The sequence below is a fragment of the Vulpes lagopus genome, chromosome 7, assembly GCF_018345385.1.
Source record: "Vulpes lagopus strain Blue_001 chromosome 7, ASM1834538v1, whole genome shotgun sequence".
NCBI lineage: Eukaryota > Metazoa > Chordata > Mammalia > Carnivora > Canidae > Vulpes > Vulpes lagopus.
Genome location: NC_054830.1, coordinates 13,296,924 through 13,310,165, shown reverse-complemented (window position 1 = coordinate 13,310,165; position 13,242 = coordinate 13,296,924). Strand labels below are relative to the sequence as shown.

The 13,242-nt window shown below is 48.6% G+C and overlaps 1 protein-coding gene across 1 annotated transcript; it reads right to left on the bottom strand.

Moving 5' to 3' along the window:
- Window positions 1-8,416: 8,416 nt before the first annotated feature.
- Window positions 8,417-11,993, bottom strand: IFI30 (IFI30 lysosomal thiol reductase). Its single transcript, XM_041760334.1, has 7 exons — window positions 11,630-11,993; window positions 10,451-10,633; window positions 10,291-10,365; window positions 9,957-10,049; window positions 9,024-9,176; window positions 8,798-8,851; window positions 8,417-8,706 (listed from the first exon to the last, which is right to left on the bottom strand). Exons 1-7 carry the CDS (start codon window positions 11,762-11,764, stop codon window positions 8,644-8,646), a joined length of 756 nt encoding a protein of 251 aa, XP_041616268.1. The 5' UTR covers window positions 11,765-11,993; the 3' UTR covers window positions 8,417-8,643.
- Window positions 11,994-13,242: the final 1,249 nt, after the last annotated feature.

Genomic DNA, 13,242 nt, shown 5'->3' with positions numbered 1-13,242 from the left:
TTGTTTGTTCTCTGTTTATTCATTTTGTTTTCCTCTATATACATTGGTGCTTTGGCTTTGATGCCTTTGTGATGGATAATGTCATCTGCATCAGTGGTGTCAGAGATTGGGAATTTGGCTTTATGGTTTGACCATTCGGTGATTTTGATCTGTAGCTTTCTAGTTGTTGGCTGAGAGACCATGGAGGATCATTCGATAATTTCTTTTTTTTTCTTTTTTAAATTAGGAGTCCATCAGGAAGAAGAGCTTTTGCCCTCTGGATCTGTGATATGCAGTATTTCTGTGGAAGGAAGTCAGGATATGCCACTGAAAAATGTACCACTCTGGCAGACTGATTTTTTGAAAGATAGCAAGATGCATAAAGGGCATACTGAGCTTCTTTTTTTCTTCCTGAAAGCAGGAGATAAAATTCCCAAGTTGAAGGTGCCCTCCCTGTACCAGTAGGAAGAAACACCATGATCACCAGAGAGAGGGAGTTGGGGTGGAGGGAATCCGTACGAACAGACCTTGTTAAAATAATTTATCTTTCTGTAGTCTCTACATATACTTTGGTTGCTTTTCCATCACTGTCCCCCTCTGTTGAGTCTAATAAATAAACACGGAGGTCTAATTACTTCTTGGGTCTTCCTTTTCTTACAAGGGCTCCCATGCGTGTGTAAAGAAAATCCATATCCTTTTCTCCTGTTAACCTAGCTGGTGTTAGTTTCAGCTGGAAACCCTCCTGTTTGGTAATGAGGATGAGTTCACATTGGCTGGAGCTGTTGGCTCTGGGATCTGCAGCTGAGAGGTCCTGGGGCCCCATGAAGCCAGCAGATAAGGTAAGAATTCTCAGTCTGTTGGGAGAGGATGGTAAAAATTTCTTTGTCCCTTCCCTTCTGGGTTCAGACTGGCAGGAGAAAAAGCATTTGTAAGGATTAATTTTTTTTTTTTTGACTTTTACAGGACAGTCCTTATTTTATTTTAAAGATTTTTAAATATTTTTTATTTATTCATGATAGACAGAGAGAGAGAGAGAGAGAGAGAGAGAGAGGCAGAGACACAGGCAGAGGGAGAAGCAGGTTCCACGCAGGGAGCCCGACGCAGGACTTGATCCAGGACTCCAGGATCGCACCCTGGGCCAAAGGCAGGCGCCAAACCGCTGAGCCACTCAGGGATCCCCAGGATTAATTCTTTAGATCCTTTGTGACGCTTGTATATTTGTTTTTGGGTACCCATTTGTAGATTCCTCCCTCCTAGAGACAGCTGTTGCTTTGCTGGATGTCTTCTTTTGTGTGCTGAGAGCTTGGTTTGGCTTGCTGCGCCTGTCTTATCAGGCCTGCACGCTGCAAGGGACCAGCCATCAGGTTAGGAGCCCTGAGAATATGTAGGTGATCAAGCAGAAATATGGGTTGCACCCCATTTGTGCTAGGGTCATTGTCAGGCCTCAGGAGAATTGTCTTTCTTTTGGCTGTCTTTGGGAGTGGCTCTGGATCTTGGGAAGATCTATTTAGATCATAAAAGGCTTTGGTTTGGGTTTGGGTTCTGAATCACTTGGAATAGGTATACTTGGTTAAAAAAAAGAAAGTTCATTAGTGCCAGAAAAATCTACTGTTTGAGCTTAAACCTGATGGGATATTCGAAGGGACTTTTTGAATTCTTTTTTTAAAAAAGTATTTCATTCATTTATTTGAGAGAGAGAGAGAGAGAGAGAGAGAGAGCTGGGGGAGGGGCAGAGGAAGAGGAACAAGCAGACTCCCTGCTGAAAAGGGGGCCCCAATATGGGGCCCAACATGGGGCTCAATCCTAGGACCCTGGATCATGACCTGAGCCAAAGGCAGATGCTTAACTGACTGAGCCACCCAGGTGTCCCAGGACTTTTTTTTTTTATCCTTTAAAGGAACTCTATGGATAGGAATTGGCCTAATTGGAGGCTGATATTCCCAGGCTGATGGGAACTATTTCCAAAGCCTTCTCTCCAAAGCTAACACGGAACTGCCTACTCAGAGGGTTATTTGGGAACAAACCAGCACGTGAAATCTCTTAAAAGTTCTCTTTCCAAATATTAGTAACTTGTTCCATCTGCCAGAAAAGTAGTTTGGATTCAACTATTTTTTTTAATTTTTTAAATTTATTTTTTAAAAAATTTTAAGGCTTTTTTTTTTTTTAAGTATTCTTTCACCCAATGTGAGACTCCAGCTTACAAACCCAGAGATCAAGAGTCCCACATGCCACCAATGGAGCCACAGAGGTGCCCCCTCAACTATTTTTTTAAAGATTAAAAAATAATAATTAAAAAATTTTTTGAAGTAATCTCTACACCCAACATGGGGCCTGAACTCACGACCCCAAAATCAAGAATCACATGGTCTTCCCACTGAGCCAGCTGGGTGCCCCTCAACTATATATTTTTAAACTTGTGAGTTTTGTGTTCTTGTCCCTGTATCATGGCCTAAAATTTAAAAATACAAGCTGAGTCAAACAAACTTATTATATCTGTGTTCAAGATTACAAAAGTATAAATTCAATCCTTAGAACAAAACCTATAATAAAAGTGAAGGGCAGCCTGGGTGGCTCAGAGGTTTAGCGCTGCCTTCAGTCCAGGGTGTGAATCTGGGGACTCAGGATCGAGTCCCGGGGTGGGGCTCCCTGCGTGGAGCCTGCTTTTCCCTCTGCCTATGTCTCTCTCTCTCTCTCTGTCTCTGTCTCTCATGAATAAATAAAATCCTAAAAAAAAAAAAAAAAAAAAGAAGTCTACTATTAAAAAAACAAAAAATAATAACTTAAGGGACGTCTGGGTGGGGCTCAGCGGTTGAACGTCTGCCTTTGGCTCAGGTCATGATCCTGGGATCCAGGGATCGAGTTCCACATCGGGCTCCCAACAGGAAGTCTGTTTCTCCCTCTGCCTATGTCTCTGTCTTTCTCTCTGTGTCTCTCATGAATAAATAAAAATAAAATCTTAAAAAAAAGAAAGAAAATAACTTAAGATGATGGTTAGCTGTCTCCTGACTCAGGAAACATTTATGAGTCATCTAAGCATAATTGTTAAAAATGAATTAAGTACATATAAATGGGATAAAAATTTACACATAAACTTTTTTGAACAGAATTGTGTTTTATAAAAAGTCGGCTCAAAAGTAGTTTCCCAAATCTTTTGGGAAACTTGGAATCTTGAAGTTTTGCTAAGTTAGATGATGGATATTTGTTGAATACTTAGATCCTTTCCAAATAAAATACTGAAACATTACTTACTAAACATGAATTAAAATTTGTCTCAATCTTTATTTTTAAGATTTTATTTTTTTTTTCAAGATTTATTTATTTATTTATTCATGATAGACATAGAGAGAGAGAGAGGCAGAGACACAGGCAGAGGGAGAAGCAGGCTCCATGCCGGGAGCCCGAGGAGGGACTAAATCCTGTGACTCCAGAATCGCGCCTGGGGCCAAAGCAGGCGCCAAACCGCTGAGCCACCCAGGGATCCCCCGTATTTTTATTTTTATAGAGGGACTAAAGATATTTGTGTTAGTTTGTGAGCATGTCTTTTGCCACACTGAAATATGTTTTGTTTTGTTTTGTTTTTTAAGATTTATTTATTTATTTGAGAGAGAGCACAGGTGGGGTGGGGTGGGAGGGAGAGGGAGAAGCCGACTCCCCATTGAGCAGGGAGCCAAAACGAGGGGCTCTATCCCAGGACTCTGGGATCATGACCTGAGCCAAAGGCAGACGCTTAACTCACTGAACCACCCACTGAAATATTGTATTGTAAGAAAGCATATGCCTCCAGGAACGACAAAACGGTGGACTCACAGATTTGCTGATGAAGGGAGAATGTTGCCATGCCTGTGGTTTACAATCGCTGGCTTCTGGTTTTACTGGAAATTAGTGTTATAAATAATAATCAATATAAGAAAATGAAACTATTATTAATAGGGTACAGGAAAAGCCCTTCTATAAAATATGCAAAGAAAACAGGATGTATTTTGGCAGGAAATGTATGAGGTTGAAAGGTAAAGGAGGGTAATTTTGTCCTAGCTTAAGGGTATTTAAAGATTGGCTCAAAATAAGAATAAGGAGGGCAGCCCGGGTGGCTCAGCAGTTTAGCGCTGCCTTCAGCCCAGAGCGTGACCCTGGAGACCCAGGATTGAGTCCCAGGTCCTGCTCCCTGCGTGGAGCCTGCTTCTCCCTCTGCCTATGTCTCTGCCTCTCTCTCTCTCTGTGTCTCTCATGAATAAATAAATAAAATCTTAAAAAAAAAAAAGAATGTGAATATGGTATTATGTTATATTCCAGAAGGGATTTTGCAGGCATTACTATCCTAACCAGTTCATCTGAAGGGAGACTGGTTAATGTCCTCATTGTCTGTGATACATTTCTATTTGCTAGATTCCTGGAGGTTCATTGGCTGATGTGAGGCAAGAATAGTAGCTTAGTCATAATTCCAGTTATTCCTTGCAGTGTTAATTTGACCAGGATCCCACTAAATTAGTTTCTTCTGGTCATTGACACTTTCTCCATTTTCCCTGGTTGTTCATGACCTCGGCACTTTTGAAGAGTTCTGATAAGGTGCCTTGTAGAACATCCCTCAATCTGGGTTTGGGTGGTGTTTCCTCATGGTTAGACTGGGGTTCTGTGTCTTTGGGAGGAATCCAACAGAGATGGAGCTTCTTGATTGCATCATCTCCCCAGGCATGTGATATATACATGATTTAACACGAGTGATGCTAACCCGGGTCACACGGTTAAGGTGATACCTGCCAGGTTTCTTTACTGTCAAGTTACTCTTTTTTTCCCTTTCTCTACTCTTTGGAATCAAGTTACAAAATCCAGTCCACTCTCAGGGTGGAGGGGGGTGGTGTAGAATTAGGCTTCTCCAGAACCTGAGAGAGGATTATCTACTTACATGATTTGACCAGCCAATTTCAAGAAACTAAGTTTGACTTTTGGGAGCCAATGCTTACAAAATCCTCACAGGAAAACTGGCTTGTACCCAGCTGGCAGGGTCAGCCTTACAGGTTGGTCCTAGTCAGTTAAGATCCTTGTGCTGTTTAAGAGATGTCCAGAATAGAGGATTTTTCCAGAAGGAATAGATACTGCAGGTGAAACCTGGTGGGGTTTCTTTTTTTTAATTTAATTTAATTTAATTTAATTTAATTTAATTTAATTTAATTATTTATTTAATTTATTATTTATTTATTTATTTATTTATTTATTTATTTGCTGGTGGGGTTTCTTGGCTGGAGTTAATGAATGATAGAAGTCTTTGGAAGTCCCAGCTTGAGATTGCTTGCAGAAAGTTCCAGAAAAGCAAACTGAATGTCTGTTGCCCTTGCATAAAAAATCAGGACAAATCCGGTGAGACATGCTAGAGAAGGTCTTCCTTTGAGATTACTTTTAACAAAAGGGTCAACTTGGGCAGCCTGAGGGGTTCAGGGGTTTAGCACCTCCTTCAGCCCAGGGCGTGATCCTGGAGACCAGGAATCAGGCTCCCTGAATGGCGCCTGCTTCTCCCTCTGTCTGTGTCTCTGCCTCTCTCATGAATAAATAAATAAAATCTTTAAAGAAACCCAAAAGGGTCAACTCAAATATTATTCAGCCATTAAAAAAAAAGAAGGGGGGCACCTGGGTGGCTCAGTGGTTGATCATCTGTCAATGGCTCAGGTCATGATCTTAGGGTCCTTACATCAAGCTTCCTGCATGGAGCCTGCTTTTCTCTCTGCCTATGTCTCTTGCTTCCCTCTGTGTTTCTCATGAATAAATGAAATCAAAAAAAAAAAAAAAAGGGGGATCCCTGGGTGGCTCAGCGGTTTAGCGTCTGCCTTTGGCCCAGGGCACGATCCTGGAGTACCGGGATCGAGTCCCACGTCAGACTCCTGGCATGGAGCCTGCTTCTCCTTCCTCCTGTGTCTCTGCCTCTCTCTCTCTCTGTCTATCATAAATAAATAAATAAATAAATAAATAAATAAATAAATCTTTAAAAAAAAAAAAAAAGAAGGAAATCCAGGTATTTATGACAACACGGATGAACCTGGAGGGATTATGCTAAATGGAATAAGCTACACAAAGACAAATGCTGTGTGATCTCACTTATATGTGGAATCTAAAAAGTCAAATTCATAGAAACAGAACAGTGGCTGCCAGGGCCTGGGGAAGTGAGGGAAATGGGTTGGTTAAAGGATACAAGCTTTTATTACAAGATGAGTATTTTCTGAGGGTTTAACGTACAGTGTGGGGACTCTAGGTAACAGTACCATATTGTATACTTGAAAGTTGCTAAGCAAGTAGATCTGCTCTCATCACAAAGACAAAAATATAACTATGTGAGGTGATTAGAGGTATTGACTTGATTGTGGTAATTGTTTCAGGATATATACACATACGAAATAATCACATTGTACACCTTGAATATATACAACTTTCTCAATTCTACCTGAATAAACCTGGGGATACCCCCCTTCTTTTGTCTTTAAAATACGATGGTATTTAGAGTGGTGGTGTTGGTTTAGGGGTGTCTGGCTGGCTCAGTCATGGAGCATGCGACTCTTGATCTCTAGACGGTGAATTTGAGCCCCATGTTGAGTGTAGATTACTTGAAACTAAAAATAAAGGGGTTCCTGGGGGGCTATTTGTTAAGCATCTGCCTTCGGCTCAGGTCCTGGGATCTCGGGGTCCTGGGATTGAGCCCCAGGTTGGGCTCCCTGTTCAGCGGGGAGTCTGCTTCTTTCTCTCCCTCTGCCCCTTCCCCTTAGTTGTGTGTGTGTGTGTGTGCACACGCGCACGTGCTCTCTCTCAAATATATAAATAAAATGTAAAGAAAGGTTTAAAAAAAACTTTAAAAAGTGGTGGCTTAGTCCACTTTGGGGAGTTTTACTCCATTTTAGTGGGTACTTCCCATATATTCATGAGATATGCATGTTATTCAATTTGTCTTTTATTGCAGGGCGTCTCAACTGCAGAGACTAGGATAGGGGACATGATTTCTCCTGTCCTACACCTGTCATCAATAACCCACATGGTTAGTGAGCACTTGCAGTGTAGCTAATCTGAGTTGAGAGAGGCTGTAAAATACACATCAGTTAAGACTTAATATGACTCGATGGTGTGAGCACTGGGTGTTATACTATATGTTGGCAAATGGAACTCCAATAAAAAAATATACAAAAAAAAAAAAGACAGTATGAAAAGAAAAAAAGGATAGAGAGGATCTCATTAGCATTTCTCACATCAAGCCTCCACGTTGAAACTATAATGTATCAGATATATATAAGGTTAAATAAAATCTATATTTTTTTGGGGGGGGTAAAGATTTATTTATTTGAGAGAGGGACAGTGGTGAGGAGGGACAGTGGGAGGAGGGAGAAAGAATCCCAAGCGGATTCTCCATTAAACGTGGAGCCCAATACAGGGCTCAGTCTCACGATTCTAAGATTGCAACCTGAGCCAAAACCGAGATGGACACTGAGCTGACTGCACCACCCCGATAATAAAATCTATTATTAAAATTTGAAAAAAAAAAAAAAAAGGCTGGTGGTGAAAAAAGTGCCACCTACCCTTGCCCCCACTGTTTTGTGAAAAAGGTCAGTTTTGCTTCTATTTGCACCGCTTCAAGATTTCCCGTTTATCAATGTGCCTGTTCTTCAATCCTTCTTTGAACACTTGATCAATTTCCCTCATTAACCATGAATTAAATAACATCTTTGGCAGGTGATCATTTATCAGTATAAGAATCATGACTTGTTTTTTTTTTTAAAAGTATCCTAGAACACGCCCTGGTGTTCTCAGTTGTCTCGATTAAATCGAGTTAGCTCGATTTTGTTGCTGGCTTGTCTTTTGCACTGTTCACCTTTCCTGGAACACCGTGGTGTTCCCACCACCAGTGAACACATTTTCTTGAAACTCCCTAGACAAGATCCCCGCTCCATCTTATGGCTCAATTTCTTTCACCCAGTGTGGGGACTGCAAAAGGGAGTAGTTAGGGTTGTTTGTGGAATTACTGAATACAGCTTCCGCCTAATGAACTCCTAGTCACCCTTCAAAACCCCAGCCCCATGGGATGCCTGTGTGGCTGGTGGGATGCTGGAGTACTGGGATCGAGTCCCACATCGGGCTCCCTGCACGGACCCCGCTTCTCCCTCTGCCTGTGTCTCTGCCTCTCTCTCTCTCTCTCTCTGTGTGTCTCTCATGAATAAATAGATTATGAATAAATCAATAAGTAAATAAATGAATAAATAAATAAATAAATAAATCCATCCCACCCCAAAGGTTCTATTCCCTCTGCAGAGCCTTTATTCCCTCTCTGGGCTCCTCTAGCCCTGGTGCCTCCTTCTGGCCCATTTCTGCTCCCTGTGGGACTAGGAATATCTGTCTGGATCTGCATCCCCTAGAGAGGGGGTCCTAGCATTGTGTAAGTCCAGGGGGATTTGCTAACTTATCAAATGAATCACAAAATCCAGAAGTGTTTATTAAACTAGTTTCAATGTAGCACCAATCTCAGTGGGGCAAAATGCTTAATCTTGGGGCAGGATTCTGAGTCTGGGCTTCATAGAATGTGTAGAAGTTATTGTGATGATGAGCAGCAGTGGCTGAGAGTCAGGGATCAGAAAAAAAATGGGCAGGTGTGCTCTTTATTGCTCTTCCTCCATCAGCTTCCTTCCAGGGCAACAGCTGTCATTTGAAGCAGACTTTCTTTTGGGAGGTGGCTGAGAGTTGGCAGACATCTGGCTTCTCACCCTGGAGGAGATGGCCGTGAGCTGGGGGTCCTGAAAAAAGGCACCACCCACCCCTGCACCCAGTGGATCCCTCTGTTCCCCTTGCAGCTTACCTGGTACAACTGGCAGACGAGGCTTAGGAGCTGACTCAGATCTTTCAGGGGTTTCTGCACAAAGCAAGACAGGAAGTCATACAGTCCCTTGCCCCAACCAACCCATGCCCGGCCCAGCAAGGGCTGCAAATGGCTGCAAGTCTGACCCCTGCCTCCCAGACCAGAAGGCACATCCATCATCCCGGTCCCGGCCTGGTGGCACACTGAAGGCTACAAGAACTCTTACCCCGTTGACGACGACCCAGGGCACATATTCGTGGGGTGGCTGCAGAGCATTTGTAAGCTGGGCATTAATGTGCAAGAGCTGCATGCCACGGTCCCCCATTGCACACTCCATGATGGTGTCTGGGGACATTGTTGGGGCATAGATCTCCAGGCACTGAGGGTGGACAAGGGTTGCTGGTGAGTAGGAGCATTGCCTCAGCTTCCTCCGAGTTATCTCCCTAACGGTCCCTCCTCCAGCCCCCCCAAGCCAAGCTTGTTCCTCACTGGCCACAGGAGACATTTGGGTCCACAGCAATGCAACAATGTCCACAAACAGCACCTACTTAACACTTACCCCACTGCTCCTCCCTCTCATAAGACCAGACCCGCAGCCCCGGACCACTACAGTATCTCATTTTTCTCAGGGCTTCTGTTTGTGCTGTTTCCCCCCACCAGGAACACCCTTCCACTTCCCCAGAATCTTCTGAGTGCTCCCTCCTCTGCACTCCTCTGGCCCCACTATGACTCTGCAGAGCTGGGGGTGTCCCAGGGTGAGCCTTTTGGGTGGTCCAGATGTTTGATGAGTGAATAAACTTATTGGCATCAATGAGTCACTCCATTGGGAGTTGTTTTTCATAATCCTCCAGAGAAGTATGCGGGCCTGTCCTGTCATCCCCATACTCAAGATGAGGATCATCATCTGTGTCTCTGCACATTTTTGTTCATCCAAGCTCAGTTCAGAGGCACCTCCTCCAGGAAGCCCTCCTTGATCTACCCATGCCCCCAAAAGATCTTTGTTCCCTTGTTTTAGAGATTTGAGGTTTCCAGAGGGAAGGCTGTTTTCCTGGGGCTACACAGAGAGTGGTGGTCAGGCCAAGACTTGAACCTGGGTCTGTTTGGAGACAGGGAAGACCAGGGTCTCCCAGCCCGGGGCCAAGTGAGGGGTGTTGCTCACCGGTTTCAGATTTCCCTCCATGTCATCCATTTCCTCTATGCAGACAATGGTCAGGATGGCCAAATTCTTATCTAGCTGGTCCCACAGGCAGGCCTGTGGGATAGGAGGTGGGCAGGTGAGGGATTGAAGTGGGCCCAGAGCACCCCTGGACCACTCTGGGAGTAACACAGTTGTTCACTAATGAAGCGGTGAATGAAGATGTGATTAAAGAGGCAGACAGGCAGAGGATGGAGCTGGTTCCAATCCCTTCTGAGCCTTGCTTTTGCCTTTCTTACAATGGGTGTCTCCCCAGCCTCTGTGCCCCCACCACTCAAATACTCAGGGGTCTGCTCACCTCCACCTTGTTAAGCTTGCATTCCTGCTCACCGTGCTGACATGTGAACTCCCATCTGCCGCTGACATTTTGTTCCTGCAAAGCAGGTAGGTGAGTGCTGGCTGGCCCACCAGGTGCCCCTTCCCTGGCTTAGTGCCTTGGTTCCCCAGTGCCAACATACATGGGCATTTCCATAGGGCACCAGTGTGACATTGAGGATCTCCAGGACCATCAGCCAGGTCGGGAGGAGTTCTCGGACCAGGAAGGCCCGGCACCCAGGGCACAGTGTCTCGTAGTAGACGCTCACATTGACAAGTGGTGCTTCTGACTTCCTGAGGGGCTCCTGCAGGCATAGGTCCCCAACCTGTGCGGGAGGGAGGAAGGGAGGGGTTTGAAGGGAGGATAGCCCTGCTTGGTTCTCTTGCAGCTACAAACAGTAGGTGCTCCATCTTGCAGTCCTTTCAGACATTGCCAGGTGGAATCCTGACTCCAAGGCTTCACTGCATCCCTAAATCTTCCTAAATCTCAGTTTTTCTGCAAAAAAAATGTGACAAAGACTTGCAAACAGTAGGCACTTAATTTATGAACAGCTCTTGCTTTCCCTCAGTTGAGGTGAAACCCTTGGCCCAGGGGAAGTGTATGCAGTAAGGACTCAATGCATGGACATGTCTGGTCGCTGCTGTCAATCCTGCCTTCTCCGACAGGGGTGCATACCCCAGGAGACTAATGTATGCTCATCTGTTGCCACTTCACCCCCAGAGCCTTGGCCCCGGGCTGCGCAAGGCCCTACACTTGGGCTAACCCCTTACTAATCTGCCTCTCAGGGGGCGCAGGTGAACCCCTCCCAGGCTCTCCTGAGGCGGCGCCTAATACGTGCTGACTTCCGGTTTCAGCGGCCCGCGGCAGGCCCGCCAGGGTCTGTGCAGCGGGGAGCGAGTCGCTCGGCTCCCAGACATCTGCTTGCTCCGCACCAGAAATGCGCGAGCTCTCCCCGCGCCGAAGGGCGCCCGGTAAGCAGCACCGGAGTGTGGGTGCCACGCGCCGACTCCTCTGGGCTTCCCTCCGCCGCCCAGGGGTACACAGCAGGAGCTCCGTGCACCCCCGGGCCGGGGCCGGGGCCGGGGCCGGGGCCGGGGACAGACGCGGGATGGGGAAGTGAAAGCCCTCCGAGCGCCGCGGCAGCGCGGGGGGGGCTCGGAACCGACCGGGGCAGCGCCCCCCTCCCCGGGCCCCGAACCCCAGGCTTTCCCGCAGAGTCCGGGGAGCCTGGAGCAGCGTCCCGCCCGCAGCCCGCAGCCCGCAGCCCGCAGCCCGGACACGCCGGTCCCCGCTGGCCCTCCCGCCGCGAGGCCGTCCCTACCTTGCAGGCGGCCGCCCCCTCGGAGAGGACTTCCCGCGGGGACCCCCGCGCCGCCGCGGGGACCCCCAGCAGCAGCAGCAGCAGCAGCGGCAGCGGCGGCGGCGGCGGGCACGGCAGGAGCGGAGACAGAGCCATCACCGCGGGGCGAGGACGCGGAGGCGGGAGGAGCGGCGGCCCGGGCGGGAGCCGCCTTTAACCCGGCGCTGGCCCAGCCCCCAGGCCGGACCCGCCTCCCGGTGCCCACGCCCCTGGGGCTGGGGCGGGCGACTCTGGGGGTCCCCCGGCCTGCCTAGGGCCCACGCCCACCTGACCCCATCCCCGCTCGCGCCGGCTGCCGGGCCCGCAGTCACGCGGCCGTGGGGGCGCTTCCCTCCCCCCACCTGCCGGGCCGCCGGGGCCGACCTTGACCCTTCCGGGCCGCCGGGGCCGCCCGGTCATGTGAGGCGGGGTCACGGCACCGGGAGCCGAGACTAGGTGGCGGCTTCAGAGACGGAGAGACGCAGGGAGGCAGAGAGAGACGCGAGGGTCTCCACGCGGCCGCGGACCGCTCTGGGGGGCGGCCGAGGGTCATGCAGCTCCCCCCAAGCCCGGTTCCGAGCCCGGGCACGCCCCCCCCCCCCCCCGCTGCCCTGGGGGGTCAGGACTGCGCAGCCCGGCCGCCTCCCGCCAGCCCGGCGCGGGGTCCGCCCCCCCACTCTCAACGCATAGGCCCTGCCCCCGGTGCCCCCTCCTCCTCTCAGGCTCCCCCCGGTCGCTCCGTCCCACCCAGCCAGCTGAGGGCGGTGCCGCAGCCAGGCCCGAAAGCAGAAGCCGGCGGGGAGGGCCCCTCACTTCTCTCTGTCCTCCCCGCCCTGTCTCGGGTGAGAGTCGGGGTACAAGGAAAGCTGGCGTTCCTTCTTGCCACCATCCAAAGCTTGAGGTGCGGGTGTGGGGCCTCTGGGCCCGCAGGGGACTCGGGGGCAGTAATCACCTTAGGCCCATCCTGTGTACACGGGGTTAGGCTGGGGGCTTGGCAGTGTGGGACTCGAACCTGCTGGAATCACTTAGACCAGGGGCTGGACTTTACCGGGCACCTCAAGTCATGGACCCTCTGCTTCCCCTTCTGTAAAATGGTGAAGTTTGGAAGGCACCTGGGTGGCTCAGTGGTTGAGCATCGGCCTTTGGCTCAGGTCATGATCCCAGGGTCGTGGCATGGAGTCCCACATCAGGCTCCCTCAGGGGGCCCGCCTCTCCTCTGCCTATGTCTCTGCCTCTCTCTGTGTGTCTCTCACAAATAAATACATAACATCTTAGAAAAAAAAAAGTGAAGTTTGGAGAATAAAGCCACAGGGGGAGGTTCAGAGGCAGAGGGAGAGGTTCCCCAGGCTGTGGTGGGGGAGGCACCCCTGGAAAGGTGTTGACACAGGACATTAGCACCGGCAGAGAATAGCCTATAGCCCGCCTCACCTCGTGGTTACTGAGGTCATGAGGGGATAACTCAGATGCTTAGACTTTGCAGGGCCTCAAATACCAGGCATGACACAGGACCTGATCCCATGGGAGGAAACACCCACACCTGGCCCAGATTATAGCCAAAGGCCCCAGCTCCCCAGCTCCCTTGTCTTCCTCCGGTT